This window comes from Arabidopsis lyrata, assembly GCF_000004255.2.
Source record: "Arabidopsis lyrata subsp. lyrata unplaced genomic scaffold ARALYscaffold_2, whole genome shotgun sequence".
NCBI classification, from domain to species: Eukaryota; Viridiplantae; Streptophyta; class Magnoliopsida; order Brassicales; family Brassicaceae; genus Arabidopsis; species Arabidopsis lyrata.
Genome location: NW_003302554.1, coordinates 9,968,091 through 9,991,154, shown reverse-complemented (window position 1 = coordinate 9,991,154; position 23,064 = coordinate 9,968,091). Strand labels below are relative to the sequence as shown.

At 30.3% G+C, this 23,064-nt stretch overlaps 1 protein-coding gene and 1 pseudogene across 1 annotated transcript; both read left to right on the top strand.

Annotated features, from left to right (window-relative positions):
- Positions 1–9,137: 9,137 nt before the first annotated feature.
- Positions 9,138–10,917, top strand: LOC9324506 (NDR1/HIN1-like protein 6). The gene is made up of 2 exons (XM_002888397.2): positions 9,138–9,881; positions 10,438–10,917. The coding sequence occupies exons 1-2, from the start codon at positions 9,419–9,421 to the stop codon at positions 10,731–10,733; spliced, it is 759 nt and encodes a 252-aa protein (XP_002888443.1). The 5' UTR covers positions 9,138–9,418; the 3' UTR covers positions 10,734–10,917.
- Positions 10,918–15,130: 4,213 nt separating this feature from the next.
- LOC9324505 lies at positions 15,131–21,156 on the top strand (annotated as a pseudogene).
- Positions 21,157–23,064: the final 1,908 nt, after the last annotated feature.

Sequence of the window (23,064 nt, the reverse complement as noted above, 5' to 3'; positions counted from 1 at the left end):
TTTTTTTTGTGCTACATACTTTTTGATTTATTTCTCTATTCTATACTATATAAATGTCGAGGCCATAAGCTCTTTAGGCCGTCCATCTAGGATTTTAAATGACCAATCGCAGTTAGACACTTCATCGGTTAACATTTTTACACAGCACGTTAATTATCATCAATAAGAGGACAAGTATGAAAGAGAAGATTTAAATATTATTATTTTATATTGTTATTCAATTTAAGATTTATCAAAACTCTATCAAAGCTTGATGTTATTTGTGTTATGTATTTGTAAATACTAAATAGTAATCTAAAAGCTTCATAAATTTGGAGTTTTTAGAGACCATGATTTTATAAATTTGAAGCTCTAAAAGCTATGAAGATTTCATAGCTTAAGTCGAAACCACTAGCTTCTATACTACATAAAAGTCGAAGTTATAAGCTTCTCAAACTGTCCACAAAATTTTAAAAGACTAATCACGATTAGTCATCTCGGTAATTAGCAATTTTAGATTCTAATAATTTTCTATATTAAGATACTTATAAAAAGTAAAAAACAATATATATATATATATATGAAACAAGAAAAATGTAAACTTAACAAAAAACATATGGGCAAACAAAAAATGTATAAGTTTGTTATTAGAATATATAAAATAATATCAATAGAAAATTAAGATACTTCTAAAAAAGTAAAAAAAAAAAAAAAAAAAAACTATCTATGGAAACGAGAAAAATATAAGCTTAAAAAATATATGCAAAAAAGATAAATGTAAAATTTTGTTATTAGAATATATAAAATAATATCATTTTTAGTCTCACCAAATTTGCCAATATCCCTTCTTAATCACAATTAAGGGTCGGCATTTTAGTTTGATGTCGAGTTAAATTTGATTCGGTTATTTCGATTTTAATAAAACATCAAGTCTCTAATCAAACTCATTTTGGTACATTTTAATTCGGATTGGATTAATTTGGTTTGGCTTGATTCGGTTTTTTATTTAAAATAAATTATTTATAAAATTGAAAGTATGGCAATAAATTGAAGCAAGAAAAATAGAAAATATATAGTTGGGATAAATAAATAAAAATTTTGAATAGAATAATCAATCAAGAGGTATGTGAAAAAAAGGTATACAATATATATATATATATATATATATATATATATATATATATATATATATATATATATATATGTAACATGTGTAAGTTTATTCATTTGTTTATTTTTATTTAAATTTTGATTGGTAATTTTTCATGTTCAAGTTTGATGTTCGGATATTAGATAATTTTTATCACGAAAATTTTGAAGTTTTTTTATATACTTGAGTAAAATTTGACACATCATATTTGTAATATGTTTAATACCAACTTTGATCCTATAGGCTTTTCTTTTATTAAAATTTTTTTTAACCAACATAATGATACTAAAAATATAAATAAAGCAACATTTATGCTATAAAGAGTTTTAAAAATGAAACATTGTTGTAATTAATTGATTACTAAGCCCAAAAATATATTAAAACAATCAATAAAAGTAAACCCCGCGTAGCGGGGGTTATAACCTAGTATTAAAGTAAAAAATATTTAGATATATGATGGAAATTGGCATATGCCTTGTACCTGCATAGCAGGGCCATAATACTAGTATCCTCTACTAATTTTTTAGTCAATTGGCTATTATTTTCTTTCATTTTACTGATTTCAAGTAATAAATGTTTTCTATTTATATTAATCTATTTTCTTCTTTTACTTTTTTTGATTATTTAAAGGAATTATGTTTATATAGAGTACTATAGTCAATGGTTGATTAACACATCAAATGAATTTGCTTCATTTACATGTCTTTTAATAAATGAATATAATATTTTAGATTAAAAACTTATACGTTAAATATATTGTGTCCCATATTAAGGGGGTGTTATTGGTTTTTGATTTAAATAGAGTTTTAGTGACTTTAAATGTTCTGTAGAATCTATTGTTATTCAATCAAGATTTTCTAAAAGTTTGTTAAAGCTTGGTGTTATTAATTTAAGATTTGTATAAAATAATCTAAAATCTTCATAAATTTAGAGTTATTAGATTCATACTTTTATAAAGTCATTAAAAGTTTTGTGTTATACAATTAAAACAAAAGAATCTATGATTGTTAATGAATTAAATTATTATATTATTTATATATAATTTTTTACACTTTTCTTCACAAAATAAAGTAATGAAAAATATCATCAAAATAAAGAGATTGTTTGGGAAACTTTACAAGATTATGAAAAAACTAATCAACAAGATTATAAAAAACTCTCTAACAAAATAGTATTGAATCTTTAATATATTTACTTCCATTTATTTTATTAAAGTCATCAAAATTCTTTGTAAATTATGAACCAATAACATCCCTTAAATATGTTTCTAGATCAGCATATGTATATAATGTATGTGTCCTTATATTCATTTTAAGGGCTTATGGGCCTTAGACCATCACCAATAGTAAGAATCCATTTTTTTTTTTTAGTTAAATTTTTGATTTTCCATTGTTAAAGAAGCCATGAGGAGGAATTTTGTTTTTTGAAAAGAGTCGAGCTAAACCATTTGACCACATGAAGACCGCTTCTCAAAAGTGTTTGGCTCCAAATAAATTTATTGTTATAAGAGAAAGCATATGAGTTGGGGATAGATGTAACACATAAAAGTGATCATACCAGTTTGACACGATCCATGTCGTTTATCACACCTTCAAGATGCGCAATGGAAAAAAAAAAAAAAGTCAAAGATCAAAATAACACGCATTTGCACAAGTCTTAGTTTCAGTTTACATACATTGGCAATCTGCTGCAGAAGAAATTACCAGATTTAGAGTTACTTCTAAAAGCACCAGAGTATCGATATCAGAAAGAGATGGGAAGAACATACATTGTTGATCTTATTGCTCTAACTCCGGCAATCAAATCAATACCTTAAAAAAACACGACCAGTCAATTCGGAATCAACCTTGTAAGCAAATTCAACCTCAAAATATTAAGGGAGATGGATCATTCAAATTCTAACCCGAGGCTCAAATGTCACAAAAATACCCAATCCACTATCAATCATAGGTTGAACATGCTTATCATATTGTTTAACAGCTATCGATTAAGATTTGAAATCTTTAACGAACCAACTCTGATAGCGATTCCACAAAGAAACAAGCGCAAAGAAAGATCCACAACATATGAGGAGTATATATACCATACGCAAAATGTGCATAAACGGAATTTTCAACGCGGCCGCTAAGCATATCAGCTTCTTTGAATGGACCTTCTTGAGTCAATAACCTCAATGATTCCACGTATCTTGCAGTCGGATTTCCTTCCTCGACGCACTTTAATAAAAACGACTTATAACTCGAATCAACATTTTCAAGCCCACCATTGAGAATGAATTCATCAATATCGACATTGTACAAAACCTCACCTTGTAATATACATCAGTGAAAAACCAATCCTTGTCGGTGTCAAATTTCTTATAATCTTCATACCACTTTTTCACAAACCACGGATCAATAAATGTTAAATCCTATCACTCAGATAAGGAGATGGGGTTTGCATGGACCTTCTCCTAAGAAAATGCATGATTGGCCACATATGCTGAAAAAACCAATAATTTATGATTTAAATCACGCTGCAAAGAGGAACAGAGCATAGACTAAATATACAGTAAAACCTCTATAAATTAATACTCTATAAATTAATAACCTCTCTAAATTAATAAATTCTTCCGGTCCCGAGTTGGGACCAGTGTAAAATATGACATAAATCGATAAATTAATAAGATAATATTTTTTTTGAAAATCTCATATAAACATATGGTCACATCGATATCATAAATTAATAATTGTATAAACTTATCAATATATATATGATATAAATTTATATATGTCATATTTGAATTACTATGATATATATTTAAAATATTCTATGTAAAAAATTTAATAAAATATGACTCTATTATTCGAAAAAAGTTTGTGTTGTTTTTTTAAACTTAATAATTGCTTCTCTACTTGTAATTAGTTTTTAAAAGATATTACTTATAAAGAAAAAAATTATTTTTAGATAGAAATGTTATTAAAAAATTATAAAATTAGTAAAATCTTTCTATAGATTAATAATTATTAATTTATCGATAAATTAATACCTCTCTAAATTAATAAAATTTGCTAGTCCCAACATTATTAATTTATAGACTCCTTATGGAGAGATGATAATGGTGGGATAGTTCGCCCAAGAAGGGTCATGTGGTTTAGTTTTTTTTAAGTTTTAATAAATAACGGGAGACATTTGTTTCCCGTTCACTTACCAAAAAAAAAAAAACATTATTAATTTATAGAAGTTTTACTGTAATCTATAGAAATATACTTACCTTGTCCATCAACCAGCCGTACTTTTGGTTCTTTTTTGGCCACATCTCCTTTGGAGTCATAATCCGAAAGTAGAAATTAGCAGATGAGTTGCTGAATTCTAGTGCACACCAAAATTACATTAATACAGAGTATAATGACAATCTTGATTGGAAATTATTCTTTGTCTCATATACTTACAAGTCATGGTTAATGAAATCTTTTAAGTTCTTCACCTTTACTTCACTGACCTTTTCAAAAGGATCATAACACCACTCAAGACACGCTTCACATAAGAACTACCAATGAAGGGATGTATCTGAAATGGCGCAAGGTTTCTACTTCTAACATTCCTTTCGAATATGTCATCTCTATTACAGAACGCTAATAACTGATCTAGAACAACAGTAGTAGCCTCGTTCCGTGCTCTCTCTCCGATTGAGGTCACTGCACCGAAGCCAAATCACACTCCCATTCAGACCTCAAGCCATGAGCCGTCTCCTCCAAGATCATCATGCCAGAGTCCTCAACTAGCAAATCCGCCGAGAAAGCACCTCACCTAGCCGGAGTTGAAGCCACAGAACCGCATCAGCTAGCGAAACCACCACGCCACCTCGCTGCCAGAGAAAGAGGAGACTCCTACCACCGTCATTTAAGATCAAATTTAACCTAAGAAAAATAAGAAGAAGATCTGAGATCTTCATATACATTCAGGGCTGGATTGGTTTATATAAATTAGCAGGTGTGGGGGTGCATATTACATAAATTTGAAAAAGCGAGTGCTTGCACTTTCACACCATTATCATTTGATTTATATTATTTGTAAAACGGTTGGAAATGGGTGCATTTACGGAAGTTTTTTATTAGTTGACAGCGGCCGGTTGTGTGGTTGCGATTTAACATAAAATCTACCATTATAATATTTTTTTAACTAAAGCATAGAATAGTAAAATTACTTAGCTTAAGAGGTCTCAAATATTTATATACAAAACGTCTTTTTACTGTTACAAATATAAAATTTTGATATGATAATATTTGACATACAGTAAGAAAGTAAACATTTTTAGTCTTTTTGGAATTTTTGCAGATTTTTATTACTATTAAAGACTTTTTATTAAAAACTTTAATATCTTCTGCGACTGCCCATCGCTGCAAACACTGGCAGGAATGGACTTTTGCTTTAGAAAGATTCCAAGCGACATGAAGTGGTTGAAACAGTTTACGTGTATAAAATTCTAATAACACTACTAGCCATCATTGTCTAAAACGTTGTGGTTATGGTTAATAGTGAGAGAACCAATAACTTCTTAATTTTGTTAGTAGACTATTGTTTGTACCTAAGTTGTAACAATAAATCTAAAAGGAATTTTGGGGTGAACACTTTCTTTCCTTGAATACTCGAGAACAAGGTCGTTCTCAGGACGAACAGAGGTTTGTTTATTTTATAGTTGGCCTCGTAAAAAGTTATCTACGTACCCTTTGAAAGGATCAAGCCGTTTATGTAGGTGAAAGCTAAATGATAAGTATTACGGAGTTAAGCGCTTTGGAGCTAGGCGGTTAAGTGACGAGCAGGACAGTCAGGCGAGGAGCCAAGTTGTCTAGCAGGGAGATGTACGAGCCAGTAAATTGAGATAGGCAAGCTTTATTGAGCTAAGTGAGCTTCGTTAATATCGCGAGCTAGGCGAACGTTGTTGAGGAAGGCGTCTGTTGTTGAGATAGGCGAGCTTTGTTGAGACGGTTTCGACAAGATGATTCCATTCGATGCAATGGATCTGTTGGCGAGACAGGATCAATGATAAGGCTTCGTTCGGCGAGATGGCTCTGCTGGGCGAGATGGATCAGTTGGGCGAGGTGACTCAGTTGAACGAGATGACTGAGTTAGGCATTGGAGTCTTATCTCGTCACGATGAGAGTATTGGCTCGTCATGGCGAGGGATTATTGTTCGGCGGGTCATAGAGTGTCGTTCGGGCAGGTCGATTGGGGTAGGCATGACCAAAAGCTAACCGTAACCGTATTTCGGACCGTAACCGGACCGTTTCTCAACCGTAACCGGACCGTAACCGGATCGTAACCGTATAAAACGGTTAAAAACCATAACCATTAACCGTCAAAACAGATTAGTTACGGTTAAAAAATATACTAACCGTAACCGTCAATTAACCGTAAACGTGTCAAAACCGTTAGTTAACCTTACGGTTAACCGCACTATTAACCGCATAGTTAAAACTTTAAAAATACGATTGTAGCTGCGGATGTTGCAAAAACAAATTTTGAATGTTCAGATAAAGATTTTCAAAAAAAGTAAATGATACCGCACATTAAAAAATCTACGTTAGGAAAAATGGTTTGTTTCTCAAACAAATATGTTCTAATGCTATATTGCTAAAAATAAAGAAAATTTGGTTTATAACATACTTTTTTATTCTATTCAAAGTAGTTTAATAAGTTAGATAACTCGTAAGATTTTACCTTCGATATTAACCGTATCGTAATCATCAAATAACCATAACCGTATATAACCGTAACCGTAACCGTATTTAACCGTAACTGTTTTAACCGTATATATAATGGTTAAGGTTACGGTTAAAGAAAATTTATAACCGTAACCGGCGGTTAATCGACCGTAACCGTAATAACCGTAACCGTGGTCATGCCTAGATCTGGGGCTCAAGGAGTGTCATTCGGCGTTTCAAAGAGTGTCGTTCGGTGGGTCAAAGAGTGTCGTTCGGCGGGTCAAGGATTATTTTTTGGTGTGTTAAGGAGTGTTGTTCGGTGGGTGGATCGGCAAGTTAAAGAGTGTCGTTCGGTGTGTCAAGGAGTATCGTTCGGCGGGTCGATTGACAGGTCAAAGAGTGTCATTCGGCAGGTTGATAGGCGGGTTAAAGAGTGTCGTTCGGCATGGCAAGGAGAGTCGTTCCGCAGGTCAATCCTCCACTGATCGTGAGTAAATGGGTTTTTCCCAATTGAAGAATTTGCATATCACCATATAGTTTGTTCATCTACTTAACATTTTTGAAGTACATATTTGCTCAACATAATCGGGTCGGATTTTAATTGATTTTGGATTCGGATTGTTCTAAAATTGAGTCAATCGGATCTTCAATTTTGCTAATCAAATAGTTTCCAATTTTAATGCTACAAATTTTATTGCATTTAATTAACATTTGTTTCCTAAATAAAATGGACTATATAAATTCGATATTCAATGATTAAACGAATTGTAAATGTCTTATAACTAAACGATTTTATCCTTATTTGATTAAGCATCTATATAGCATATTCTTTGTTTGTGAAGATTTAAAGATTTTCAAAAGATATCTAATACTTGCTCATTAATATTTTGAATATTCTCTAACCTAAAACCCTACAAACTTATCAAAACACTATATATACTCTATCATTTCTCCAATAAATCTCAAAATCATTTGGAGTGCTCATCCATGATCAGGTAATTGTTAGCCTTTAAATGTTGAGTACCTTCTTTTAAAATTTCAAAGTGTTTGAGATAAATAAAGACAAGAACTTTGTTTATGTACAAACAAAGAATAGCGCACTGAGAACGCTCTTCATAATCAACAAGGAAAGAGTAATCCAACATCAACAATCTTGGTATTGACCGAAGCAATTATTTTTTGTAACAAAACTTTACATAATAAAACAAAATAAAATCCAGTTCTTTGAATAGAAAATAAACCTTTATTATTTACCAAATTTATTATACATTCAAATTGCAATTATAAAAAAAGAAAACGAGAAACTAGTTTCTGGTCGCTCACAAATCACAATGTTGTTGCAATTTCATCTAGAAGGATAAATATCCATCATCAAATCTATCAACATCAACAAATGGCCGTATTTTAAACTTAGAAGCATCATACATTTTCTATAAGACAACAATATAGATATTAACTTAAGATGTCATTCTCCCATAGTCCCATCATACAAGTCGTTGTTTTTGGTAATAACTCGTCAAAAGAAAAAACTTATGATTTTCGTTGGAGTCTTGGGTCTTCTTTTACTATTCCAATGTAGTGTTTTTCATATTAAAGTGTTATCAGAAGGTTTTGATTTTTTTTTTTTTTTTTTTTTTGGTATGATGATTTTTAATTCCTAAATGATAATAAAGATTCTGACAAAACATAGGTGCAATCTTGTTGGTTTTTAAATGAAGAACAAAAGAATAGTGTTCTAGAAATTTTCGTTGATAACGATTGATACTAAACAGAAACACTCAAAATAAATTAATAATCGTTGGGGCCTGAGGGATATCGAATGGAATTTTATTTGCAATAAAATTAATAAAACAAAAACAAAATTCAGTGGCATGTTAAAAAAAATAAAAAAATTAAATAAACATGACGAAATGCATGAGAACACTACTGCATAAGTCTTAAGGGATTAGGTCAACAAAAGTAGATCTTCATCAAATGTATTTTGACTTTCTAATGTATCTACGAATCAAACTATATACATCTAATTATTAAAAAACGCTATTTTCTCAAAGACAATTTGATGGTTAAATATGTGAAATTTTATTTTGTAGATTTAAGTAACAATCAAATATGAAAAAAAAAATATTCGAGAAATTAGAGAGTAAAAGTTAACATGAAAGAGCAAAAGAGTAAAGAGAAATTATATGAAATAAGAAGAAAGAAATAGCAATTGGAAAATATCTCAAGTGGATTTTCTATCTATATTGCAAGTTCACATACATGAATTACATAAAAATCTTTGATACCTACCTACTAATGAATTTTTTTATTTGATTGGGTTCAAATTCAATTTCCGTAAAAGACCGCTACCTAAACACACAAGCAAATTCACATTACACGTGTGACATGTTGTATGGAAACGAATGTACTCGTTTTTCATTATCTATATTCCTCAAATAATTAAACAAAATAGGTTATATATAATAAGTCTCTACACGTTGAAAAGTTCTTCCTTATTGACTTTAAAAACTCCACAAGGTCCCTACTTATATTAATTTCCCAAGCGCCTAAGTAAGATCTACAAACAAAGCTTCTTCTTTTTTGGTGTCATCAAGATTCTCCAAAAATGTCCCAACACCAAAAAATCTATCCAGTCCACGATCCTGAAGCCCCAACGGCACGTCCAACGGCTCCTTTGTTTCCTCGTGGTTCCTCAAGATCAGAACATGGAGACCCATCCAAAGTCCCTTTGAACCAACGGCCACAACGGTTCGTACCGTTGGCTCCTCCAAAGAAGAGAAGAAGTTGTTGTTGCAGATGCGTGTGTTACACGTTCTGCTTCCTCTTGCTTCTTGTTGTTGCAGTAGGCGCGACGATTGGTATACTCTACCTTGTCTTTAAACCGAAGTTACCGGATTACTCTATTGACCGGTTACAGCTAACCCGGTTTGCATTGAACCAAGACTCGAGTTTGACTACGGCTTTTAATGTGACTATAACCGCTAAGAATCCGAACGAGAAGATTGGAATTTACTATGAAGATGGGAGCAAGATTACTGTGTGGTACCTGGAAAATCAACTAAGCAATGGTACGTCACTTTTGGTTTACTCCGATTTGCTTTCTATTGGTTTCTAAAACGTAGGAATGTGTCAAAATCTTAATACAACCCGGTTTTTTTGGTTGATTCCGGTTCTTTTCCTTTGGTTTGGTTCCTCCTATAGGAAGGCTTTAAAACACTATTCAAGGATTTTCGGTTTATGAATAATAATATCCAAAATAAATTTTATATATTATGGATGGTTTGGTTCAGATTTGGTTTCATTTTAGATTAGGATATTAGTCAAATATTTTTTTTCTTAGTATAGTACTAGATAGTTTTTTTTTTTGCTGGCTTTCATATTCAATATTATTTCGGATTGAAAAGAGTTAATTCATTTAAATCATATAAATATTATTGTTTTTTCAAATCACTTATTTTGGGTAGAGTTGGATCATACCGATTTATCCGGATTGAACACCCCAAATTAAACAAATTTTTTTATGTTGTCTGGTTTCTTGTTTGATTATAATTGGTTTACAGCATACCAAACCGGGTCTTCTTATAGATTAAACTTCACTGAACTTTTTTGATTTTTTTTGAATAGGGTCGTTGCCAAAATTTTACCAAGGCCATGAAAATACGACAGTGATATATGTAGAAATGACTGGTCAAACACAAAATGCATTGGGTTTAAGGACGACATTAGAAGAGCAACAACAAAGAACCGGCAATATACCATTGAGAATTAGAGTTAACCAACCGGTTCGGGTTAAATTCGGGAAGCTGAAGCTCTTCGAGGTGAGATTCTTGGTCAGATGTGGTGTATTTGTTGATAGTTTGGCTACAAATAATGTTATTAAGATTCAAAGTAGTAGTTGCAAATTTCGACTTAGGTTATAAATCCGTTTTTTTATTTATAAATTAATATCGAGATAAGAGGGAATTTTGTCAGATATAGTCACATTGTTCTCCTCTAAACTACATTATTGTGTCTCATACCTTTGTTGTATAATAAAATTACTGATTTTTGTTACAAATAAAGTTGCTTCGTAGATGTTGATATATTTACTTTGATTCCTTATTATTGTGGAGTTGGACTCGGATTTTATACCAATCATCCAGAATTTTATACCATGGTCCATCTTGATAGTTTCAATCATTTCATTATTCATAAATAACATGTAACTACAATACTTCATTCATTATTCAATCCATCCACATAAGTCGCTAGGCGATAGCCTTTTGTTTTGTATTTCATTGATTTTTTTTTAGCACTGTTTGGTGTGAAATACTTGTTCTAAATTTCAATATGCAGCAAAAAATGTGGAAATCCCATTAATACAAACTACATAAAGCAGTTAAATAAACAAACAGAACATGTCAAAGCCAAGAGAAGAAATGTGTCTTTGATTTACAAAGTTTATTTAGTAGATACCAAGTCTTGAAAGAAACAAGTCGAAACAAAATTCCAATAGGATAACAAAAACCTTTTTCAGACGAAGAACAAATGGTTCTCAATATCTGTGTGCTGCTTGAATATAGCTTCATACACCACAGACATAGACGAGTCTATATGTAGATTCTAATTTAGGTGTTCTGCTTAGATATGTATTATAAATAAATAATTGATCTAAACACATACTCGCTCAGAGATGTTAGATTCTTCTACTATTATTCTATCGTCTGTTTAGGATATAATTAAATTTAATATATCATCTATTTTTAATGATGATTTGACTAATAATATTCTTTTACGTTGTTGGTCTAACGTGTATCTATTTATATATAGATGTAATAAACAATCCGTTTCCATCTTAACGGTTTTTTTTTAATATGTCGCAAATTCAAAATTAATTTTGTGTAACTTCTAATTTCTCTATAAATATATATATATATATATATATATATATATATATATATATATATATATCATATCACATAAAACATATAAAACAAAAATGTGGATAATTTCCAACTTCCAAATATTCATCATATCTCTCAATATAGATCTCATAAATATGATTACATTATTGACAAAAATGATTAAAACAATAAATCATATATACTTGGGGAAATATTTCATATTTAATAGAGAAATGAAGATATTTAGAATGTTAACAATCCGTCTAAATCTTAACGGTTTTTACTATTATTTACATTATGGTTCACAATGTCTGTGTGCAGGTTGAAAATAGCTTCTTCCACCACAGACGTACACGAGTATATATGTAGACTCTAATTTATGTGTTCTGCTTAGATATGCATTATAAATAAATAATTGATCTAAACACATACGGGCTCAGAGATGTTAGATTTTTCTACTCTTATTCCATCATCTGTTTAGAATATAACTAAATTTAATATATCATCTATTCTTATGGACAATTTGACTAATAATATTCTTTTACATTGTTCGTCTAGCGTGTATCTATTTATATATAGATGTTCTAAACAATCCATCTACATCTTAACGGTTTTTCTAATATGTCACAAATTCAAAATTAATTTTTGTATAACTTCTAAATATATATCATATCACGTAAAACATATAAAACAAAAATATGGATAATTTCCAACTTCCAAATATTCATCATATATATATATATATATATATATATATATATATATATATATATCTATATAGATCTCATAAATATGATTACATTATTGACAAAAATGATTAAAACTGTAAATCATATATACTTGGGGATAGATTTCATATTTAATAGAGAAAGGAAAATATTTAGAATGTTAACAATCCGTCTAAATCTTAACGGTTTTTTCTAATATGTCGCAAATTTAAAATTAATTTTTGTATAACTTCTAGTTTCTATTTATATATCTATACTATTAATTGAGAATCATTAGATATTAAATAACCTTATAAAAAGTAAAATATTACATAAGATGCCATTGGTTTTTAGTATTTTAAATAAATTCATTAAGGGAACAATAGTAATCACAAAATCAATATATTTAAAAAATATTAAAAATATTAAAATTCTTTTAAGTAATTATTAGTTTCCAAAAAATTAAATTCACTTTCTCTCTCTTATTAATTATGGACGAAAATTTGAAATTAATTTCTGAAAATTTGAAATTAATTTCTAAGCATTTATTAACCACTGAGAATTGAAAAACTAAGAATTGATATCCAACTAAGATTTTATCTAAACCAATCTCAATAGACTATTCTATATCAAAAATAAAAATAAAAATAATATCATTTTTAATTCAAAATTAAAACCACTATCGTTTAAAAAGTTTTATCAATGGAGGATTTTAAGATTGAATTTGAAATTTCATAAAAATAAATAAATACAATATTTCAGATTCAGTTTTGTTATAATATTCTCACAAATTTTGAAATATAAAACGAATTTTTATTTCACAATTTCTTAAAAACGATATTAGATATTAACAAATATTTATATTTACCATGAAATAAACTCAAATAATGATAAATTTAAAGTAATTATCATTATGGCCTTCGTTTAGAGTAAGTTTCGGAAATATCTAAACAATAAATTGTACATATTAAATTTCGAAATATTTTGTATTTTATTTTTTCCTTTTCAACTGGATCTTCCTTAAATAAATCCATAATATATTGCACACAGTTTCGAAATAATGTGAACTAATTATATATTTCGCATTCAAAACAAATTATGCAGAAATAGCATATCCCTTTTATAGATGTATCTCAAAATTTTATTTTAGTCAAAAAATCGAATTAACTATGAGTAAACAATGAAAAGAAAAATATGCAAAATTTAGCTAAGGAAATAAACATTTTGTAACTTTAACAACATACATATTAATCCGTAAAACTCACAGTAGATATTGTATGGTATTTAAAGGTAAGCAAACAAGAATTTGGAATATGTTTTCAATGGAAGGAAATGGGAATAGGAATTACGAGACAGGATGGGAGGGGAACATAAATTAAAAGTCAAAATAAATACTCAACTTGTATGCGTTCGGGTTATGAGCACTATATAAAATAAATTTGTTTACAAACATAACCATGTACGTTTTCAGCTACACATATTCTATTTATGACAGATACGGGACTGTAATATTTTATTTCACGTATACATGACAGGTTATGGGATGAAGAATTTATGACAGATACAGGACGGGATAGGTTTCCCGTTCTAAAATAGTTACGCCTAGCTAATATACATGAAATAACCCAAACAAAAACCGAATCCATATCCTAATTAACATTTGTAATCAAACTGTTAGAAATGTTTTGATTAGTTTAGAAAATAAAAATGTAACATCACTTAACTTTTGCAACTAAATTAGTCCTGATATTAAAATATAATTATGCATTAACACAACTGAATTTCGTTCATTACTCTAACTTTATCATATCTATATTATTACGAAGTTCACTAACACAACAAAATATTTTATATTTTAAAATCTATATTAAAATCTATATAAAAATTTCTAGAAAAATATCTTTGCACGTACGTGTGGATCCAGATCTAATAGACTAAAATAATCTATATAGAATTAAAATTTGTTAGAAATTCTTTTAAAATATGAAACTCCGCACGTACGTGCGGGTAAGAATCTAGTATCATATCACATGAAACGTATATAAAAAAATATGGATAATTTCCATCATCCAAATATTTATCATATCTCTCTATACAGATCTCATAAATATGTTTACATTATTGACAAAAATGATTAAAACTGTAAATCATATATACTCAGGGATATATTTCATATTTAATAGAGAAAAGAAGATATTTTGAAATGTTAACAATCCGACTAAATCTTAACGGATTTTTCTAATCTGTCGCAATTCAAAATTAATTTTTGTATAACTTCAGATTTTTAAATATATATATATATATATATATATATCCTTATATAATAAATCACAAGTCACTTTAAAAAAAACTGTAACCCTCTCCATCTGCCATATGGCTTAAATCTCAATTTTTGCTCTTTCAATTTATTTTTCGACAAAAAAAATAAATCAATTCAACTGTTTTTACTCACGATCACAAAATAAATTTTTGCTCTGCAACGCACAGGCCTTAATACTAGTATCACATAAAACATATAAAACAAATATGTGGATAATTTCTAACTTCCAAATATTCATTATATCCTCTATATAGATCTCATAAACATAATTACATTATTGACAAAAATGATTAAAACTGTAAATCATATATACTTGGTGACAGATTTCATATTTAATAGAGAAATGAAGATATATAGAATGTTAACAATCCGTCCAAATCTTAACGGTTTTTTCTTTGATTTACATTATGGTTCTCAATGTATGTGTGAAGCTTGAAGATACCTTCATCCACCATAGACATAGAAGAGTATATATGTAGACTCTAATTTAGGCGTTCTGCTTAGATATGCATTATAAATAAATAATTAATCTAAACACATATTAGCTCAGAGATGTTAGATTCTTCTACTCTTATTTCAATGTCTGTTTAGGATATAATTAAATTTAATATATCATCTATTCTTATGGGTGATTTGACTAATTGTTTGGCTGTCGTTGTTTGTGTGGTTGTTTTTAGAGTTTTTTGATGTTCGAGTGTACTTTTCGGAGAGACTGGGTCACTCCCAAGGACCAAACAGTTGCCTGACGAGGTAACCGGAATCGCCCGTCGGGAAAGGCCCATGTGATACATCGTTTATAGATTTTGTGGCTGTAAATGGACTTTTCACTTGTTCGATGGGAAGGATTGTTCAAATGGCCATAGGATTTGTTGTGTTGTTATTTGTTGTTTATTGCTTGTTTGTTAGGTTGCATGTTAGAATGATTGTTTTCCATTGTTTCGTCAATGGTTTTGCCTGTTGTTTATTTATCTATTTTCTGTTGGGGACATAGGGTGTTTAATTTCCGAGTTAAGGCGCCGAACTAACTGAGTATTTAGTACTCATGATGCCACTATTTTATTGTAGAACCTTAGTGGGAAAAGTTTTAGAGGAAGCATGGATGATAGGAACCCGGTGTAGATTTTATTGCCTTTGTAAAGTTGGATTTGTAGTGTAGTTTATTTGTTTTGAGCTTCACGCTTGGCGCCATAAACGTTTATTTGTATTTTGAGATTTTGAAGTTAATAAAAATGAGTTTTTCTTAAAGCCTTGTGTGCTTCTTGATATTAGGTTCTGTCCAAACTAACATAACTCATGATCGCGGTACGAGTTGCAAAGCCTTAGACCGTGGTCGAGAGGACATACTCGCATATGGACCGACTAAAGTAGCTGGATTTGTTCTAGCAGCCTCGGTTAAATTATCTACGAGTATCAAACCGTGGTGATTCTGGACCGTCTGGATTTCTAGAAAGGTTTAGGATCGCTACAGTTATAGCCAAACATTTAGTCGCCCCCAATGGCTAAGATTTAACAGCCACCATTTATTTTGGTGACTAAAACTGTCGCCACCTAGCAACCATAATTTGGTTGCTGGGTTAGTAGCTAATTGCTACCAAAGAAATAGTTGCCAATCAGTGTTTACATTAGATACTATGGGGTTAATTGGTGGCACGCTGTAGGGATTGTGACTTTATTACACAGCCTTAATAGTCTATTTTCATCGAATCATGTTTTTATTACTTTTTGTTTACACAGCTTTAACAGTCTATTTTTATCATTCGGTTGCTGGTTGAGTAGCTAAATTCCACCGAATAAATTGTTGCCAATCATTGACTACTTAGCAACTGAAACGTGACGTTGCGAGACTGTAGCTAATCAGCTACGGTAAGGAACCAACGGCGACCGAATTTCAATTAGCTACCATCGATACCCGACCAAAAATTTTGATGGCTAACTCAACCGATTTGGTGGATTAGTGACGTGATAATAGTGGCTGTTTGGCCTGTTTCTTGTTTAGAATTACTTTATAAACCTTATAAAACTTTATCAAATTTTTAGATGTAGTGAGAAGCATTTTTGAAGATTTGTCATATGAAGAGAGTATTTTTTTAAAAGAACACTAGGATCGGACCCGCGGTCCACCGCGGGAGAATATTGGTTTACATACATTGATTTTAATATTGTGCGTGTTTTTAGTCCAATCGTGTAATGTACTTATAAATATTCAGAATAACAAATTGTAGAGAAAATGTTAAATTGTTTTTTTTTTTGACGGCTGTTAAATTTTTTATAATTAAACCCATCATATTAATTATGATTTACAAAATGAAATTTTTTGTTTTAGAAATCTAAAATTAGACGATTCATGACAATTAGAGCAGTCAAAATAGGTCAAAAACCACGGGTCGAGCCCAAATCATCTCACTATAGGGAAGATTTGGGAAAATTTATTAAACCCGCAAATAAGCGGGCCACATAGATTGATTTGCAGTGGGTCATAGGTTTTAATCGGTTTTCGTCCGTAGGTTGGCAGATAAGCCCGCATGTTAGTATTTATTGATAAAAATATAATTTATTCAACATGTGGTAATTTAAAAAACTTTTAGTAAATGAAATTATAATATTTATAAATATAATGATATATAAAATTGTTTCTCTCATTTTTATTTATTTATTTTAGTAGTATTTTAAATTTTGGTTACTTTAAAATTATTTAAACAAAATCCACGGATAACCCCACAAATCAGCATACATTCGCGGGACGGGTTTGTGTTTCAAATATGCTACCCGCGGGTCATGCGGACCGACTAACTATATGTCAAAATATATTTTACCTATCGCAAAACGGGCTTAACGGGACGAATCAACTCGCTTTGCTAGTTCTTATGGGAATATTATTTAGTCATAAAACAAAATGGAGTTTGGACGTAAGAATAATAGAATCTGCATCTTATTTGTTAGATAAGAGATTGAAAGGTGAAATATAATGATTAAAAATTAATTAATATTTTCATGATTCACAAAATTTAATAAATATTTATCATCTTGTTGAATAAAATCTAAAAATCATATTCAAGAAATCTTTAGAATTTGTAAATTAAACTTCTTTGGTAAGCTATAAGTATGAAAATACCATAATTTCGATTTAATCTAATTAAATTAAAATTAGTTACATGGATTTCATATCTATTTAATTTACATGGCCAAAATAAAAATATCTATTTAATTTATAAAATAGATGGGTTAGTTGTGATAAATTTTATACAAATCTTTAGAAGCAAGTAAGATATCTTTCAATTAATGATAATTGGCTAAAATAAGCAAAATTAATGACAAAAACGTGGATTGTTATGGAATTAGTTCCTAATATATATGAACAAATATATTATACGTAATTAATGTATAGTATTGTTCGGAATATGCTTTTATAATTACTTACCATAAGTACAATCAGATTTTATTTGATTTCCATAAACATTTTATTTTAGTTCGATTTTTCATTATTAATTCGAATTTATATTCCAAAAAATTTCAAAGATCCGATTTCAGAATTTCGAGTCAATTTTCTGATTTTGACCCGACCCATTTTCATTTGTACTTCTCTTTTAATAGTATAGAGATATGAAAAAGCGTATTTTTTAAAATGCTTTAAAAAATTCATGTATTTTTATTGCAAAGTAAAACAAATTGGCGTATTTTTGGGAACTTTTCCAAATTAAAAGGCAAATAAGTTTATCCATTTTATCAAATCTCACACGTCATTTTTTACCCTCATTTGATACCCCCACTACAAAATAATAGTAAAAGACAAAAAAAAAAAAAAAACTATCTACATATACATTTTTACAGGGTTTTTTTTGGCACTAATTCATTTGGATCCGGGTTTTACCCGGGTTTAATTCTGTTCGGATCCTGGATAAGATAATTAAGAAAATATTTTTAAATAAAAACGACATTAATTAGCAATAAATTCGTTTTTCATATTTAATATCATAAAAAATCTCTTTTGGTAATATTTTCTGATTTGATTTTTTAAAGGAAAACGACATTAATTAATAATAAATTCGTTTTTCATATTTAATATCACAAAGAATCTATTTTGGTAATATTTTCTGATTTAGGCTATCAAATAACAATAAAATCGAAATCAAATCTAAATTTTTAATGATTATCATACATAAATTCGAGATAATATATATAATGGAAACTAATCTCAACAGATTAAATTTCTAATAGAAGATATATTAACAAAACGAAATCTTTCCTATTATTCTGGAAACTAATCCCGATTACATCATTCATTACCTAAATTCGTTTTATTTTTCCTTTATGGTTTTAAAAGATATGTGGTATATATTATTTGTTGCTATAATCTCGATTTTTTTTTTTTTTTTTTGACACCACCTATAATCTCGATTATGCTCCTATAATCTTGATTTTATATTCTCCAATTTATGTATTCAAATCTAACTAATTCCAACTAATTAATACTAAATATTTTTTTTCCTTACCTAAGATCTAATTTAGTTATGATTTTATTAAATTTCATTTACTATTTACTATAACTTTCTCTCCTAATATTCGAGTAATCGTGTATAAAGAGAAAACAATTAATACTCTAATCATAGCATATTCCTATAGTCAGTGTTTTTACGCCCGACCCGGACCGCCCGGTCCGACCGGTTAACCCACGACCCGGATACATTTCCGGTTTGGGTTTAGTGCTAATACCCGGCAATTTCAAAACCGGAAAAACCCACAAAAACCCGCCATTAACCCGCGACCCAGTGAACCGGTTGAACCGGCTGGGTATGGGTTTTAAAAATATCATTTGATTTTGGAATAAAATTTAGAGTTTTAGACTCTATTCAATTATTTTTAGAACTCTTTTGTAGTTCTTAGACTCATTTGATATTTTAGATTTTGCTGAAACATGACAGTTCCGTCTAAAAAGAATGAATGAAATGGTGAAAAAAATAACGGATATTAGTTGTTTTTAATTCGCGATGTTTTATTAGTTTATTTCTGTTATTGGCGATTCCTACTATTTTAATATTTGTTACGATTTTAGACTTTTAGTTGGATTTAAAATTTTAATTTGAATTAGTTTATTATTATTGTTAGACTTCATATTTTGTAAATATAGTATGAATATTTTTATTTTTATATTTATAAAAACTAAATATTCTCTATGAATATTAAATATATTAATTAAATTTTAATCAATTGACCCGTGATCGAACCCGGTTGACCCAGTGACCCGATGACCCAGAAGGTAGTCCAGTTCACCATCCGGGTCGGGTTTAAAAACACTGCCTATAGTATAAACGATTACATATCTTTTATTCCAATTTTTAAATGGTATCAAATCTTTTTTGCTTGGCCATCAAAATACGCTTACATCTAACTTCGTCGAGTATAAATACTTTGCACATATTGATAGCCTAGAGACATTAGTAGCGATGGCAGCAATGACTCTAGAGTCATTTCTTGGAGTTTATACATGGTCTCTTTGGACGAGAAACCTTGCATTGGTTCATCGAGTTATGAAAGTGAGGCCAACAGTAACTCTCATGGTGACCTTTTCTTTGAATATCTTGAAGCTGCTATGCCATTTGGTCGTGAACCATTGACCGACAAGGTAAGTTTATTATCTCTGCTTATACATGTAACAAAAGTAGTATGACTTCTATAAACATGTTATACACACATAGTGTTCAATTTTGTAGCCAGTGAAAATGTTATGCTCTGTCTCATAATAATGTTTAACCTTAATATTGCAGATCTAAACCCGTCGTCGCAATTTCCAGCACTATGAACATAAAGAAGCTGTGATATTTCGCCTTCGAGTTGGGTCTCTGTTGATACACTTTCACGAATTTATTTTTCCAGATCTTTCTGTCTAAATTTTTTTTCTTCTCACAATATTGAAGGTACCTAATATACCAAATACCATTAGGTCAATCGTTACAAAACCTCGATGCTTGCTTTTTACCATTCCACTCTTTATCAACACGCTGCGAGGTAAGCCATCTCTGCATATATGAAACGTAGTCTAAACATGGGCTTATTATAAAACATCACTATTCAACTCTTACATTATTGGTAAAAGGTACAAGCAATGAGGAAGGTCAAAGCTCAAGCAAATCAGTTATACCGTCGAAGCTTCCACTTCCCACTTTCGGTCTCGCATGCTACAAGTTTAAATTGTCGGTATGGAGCCCAGAGAGTGACATGGACGAGAACCAGAGAGTCGGGACGCTGTTACGAACGGCTGAAGAGTGGCTCAAGCCGTTGAATTAGGTAACTCTATCAGACTTTAGATACTTTATATCGAATAGTGGTTCGGTGCGGAGATGATAATATTTAGAGTCATTTCTAAACTCTAAACAAGGAGAGTGATAGAAAAAGTGAATGTCTTTGAGCTACTTTTGTTTGTTTTTTGGAAGGGAAATGCGAATCTGTATAGTTAGCTTTTTTTTTTTTTTTTTTGTAAACCAAGAATCTGTATAGTAAGCTATCACTTATTTAGAGAGTACATGTCGGATTAGAGCAAAGAATGGACCTGAACGGAGTCAGCGCTAATGATTTCGCCATTGAGACGCAGAATATCGCGGATTAGGCTAATTTCCTTATTCTTCGGAGTTCGAGGGCAAGTCCGCGATATTCTGCGCCGACTTCAAGATAAATGGAAATCTTCCGAGAATATCGCTAGAGAGGCGGTTCATCATCTCTATATAAAGAGACTCAAGGCTCTCACTTTTGGGGGGGGGGGGGGGGAAGATCGCTCTAGAATTTACACTACACAAAGCTCTTAGAGCACAAACACCTTTTTTTCTTTTACGATCAAACTCTGGTACGATCAAAACTACTCTTTTCATCAATAAGATCAAGAACACCACCTTTGGTTACAATTGTTTTTGTTGTTCTTTGAGAATTCACGTTTATCGTATCCCTAAAATAAAACCCTAGACAAATCTTGATTGTGTTATGTTCGCCCTACTTAAATCTAATCGCTAACAATTTCTTCTAAATCTACCACCACATACGTCCAAAAGACGCTCAAACGTGCTAGTTGAGTAAACCGTTACTCTGCCTCATTATGACAGAGTTAAAAAATAACTCTGTCATAAGGATTAACTCTGTCATGTTACGACAGACTTATTTCGCAAAATCTGTCAAGTAACTCTATATCCCTCATTAAGTCTGCTGCCACTACATGTTACTCTTCCGCATAACTCAATTTTTTTTAACTCTGCCACCACATACGTTAAATCTGTCACGGTGCTATTTTAGTAAACGTAAAGTCATCATAATCTGTCATGTAACTCTGGTTTTTTTTCAACTCTGCCACTACTGTAATTAACTCAATCAAATAACTCTATCGCCTTATTACTCTATCACATAACTTATTCAACCTAATAACTCTAACGTGATAATCTACCAAAACCTATTACCTCTATCGTCACTACAACGATAGACTTTTGATGTGGAGGGAAATTTTCCCTCTTAAAACTCACTTTCTCTCTCTGACGTAGCAGCATCTTTTAATGGCAGTTTTGTAATAACTTTTTTTCTACAACAATAATTCAAGGGTTATTTGGCCATTAATGATCAACAAAAAGTACAAGCTATATAAGTAATTAACACACTTTTATGTGTTATTTGAGTAACTCACCCATTATTGTTTGTAGATTATAACTATAGAGTGTGTTAGATCGCTTTGATGCCAAGCTTTCTGTGAGAAAGTAACGTCAGTCCTTGATCCATTTAGATCTTTTAACTAAATACTACGTGAGTACCCGCTCTACGAGCGGGCTTTTGCTTAATATTTTTTTTCTTAATTTAATGTTGAATATTTTTGTTGTTCGTTTTGTTGATCAATTTTGTGTTTATATATAGTGTTATAGTCTTATAGATATTTACTTTTTATATATTGTATTTCCTCTTTTACAATTGATATATCTAATTACAAATTTTAAACCTATGTCTACTGTAATAATTAGGGATGGATGGCAGAATAACTTTATCCAAAAAAGAAAACACAAATATAAGTAAATGGTTTACTCCGGGTATCCTTTAATAATTTTATATTTTTTTTTTCTTTTTGCTTAATTCAATGTTAAATTTGTATTTGTAATGTATTATAGGTTTTAAGTAAAAGATAAATTGATGCCTACCAACTATTTTTAGGAGTGAACCAATTTGTTAAAAAAGCTAGTCCATGTGGTATTCAATTGGGCCGAAATACAGCCATGACTTCCAACCTATGTGCGAGTTTGATCCAAGTGGGAAGTTAAACGTCGTTAATGCAAGTCAGGAAATCAAACTGGAGCCGTGGTCTCTTTTTCTCTGTCTCCAT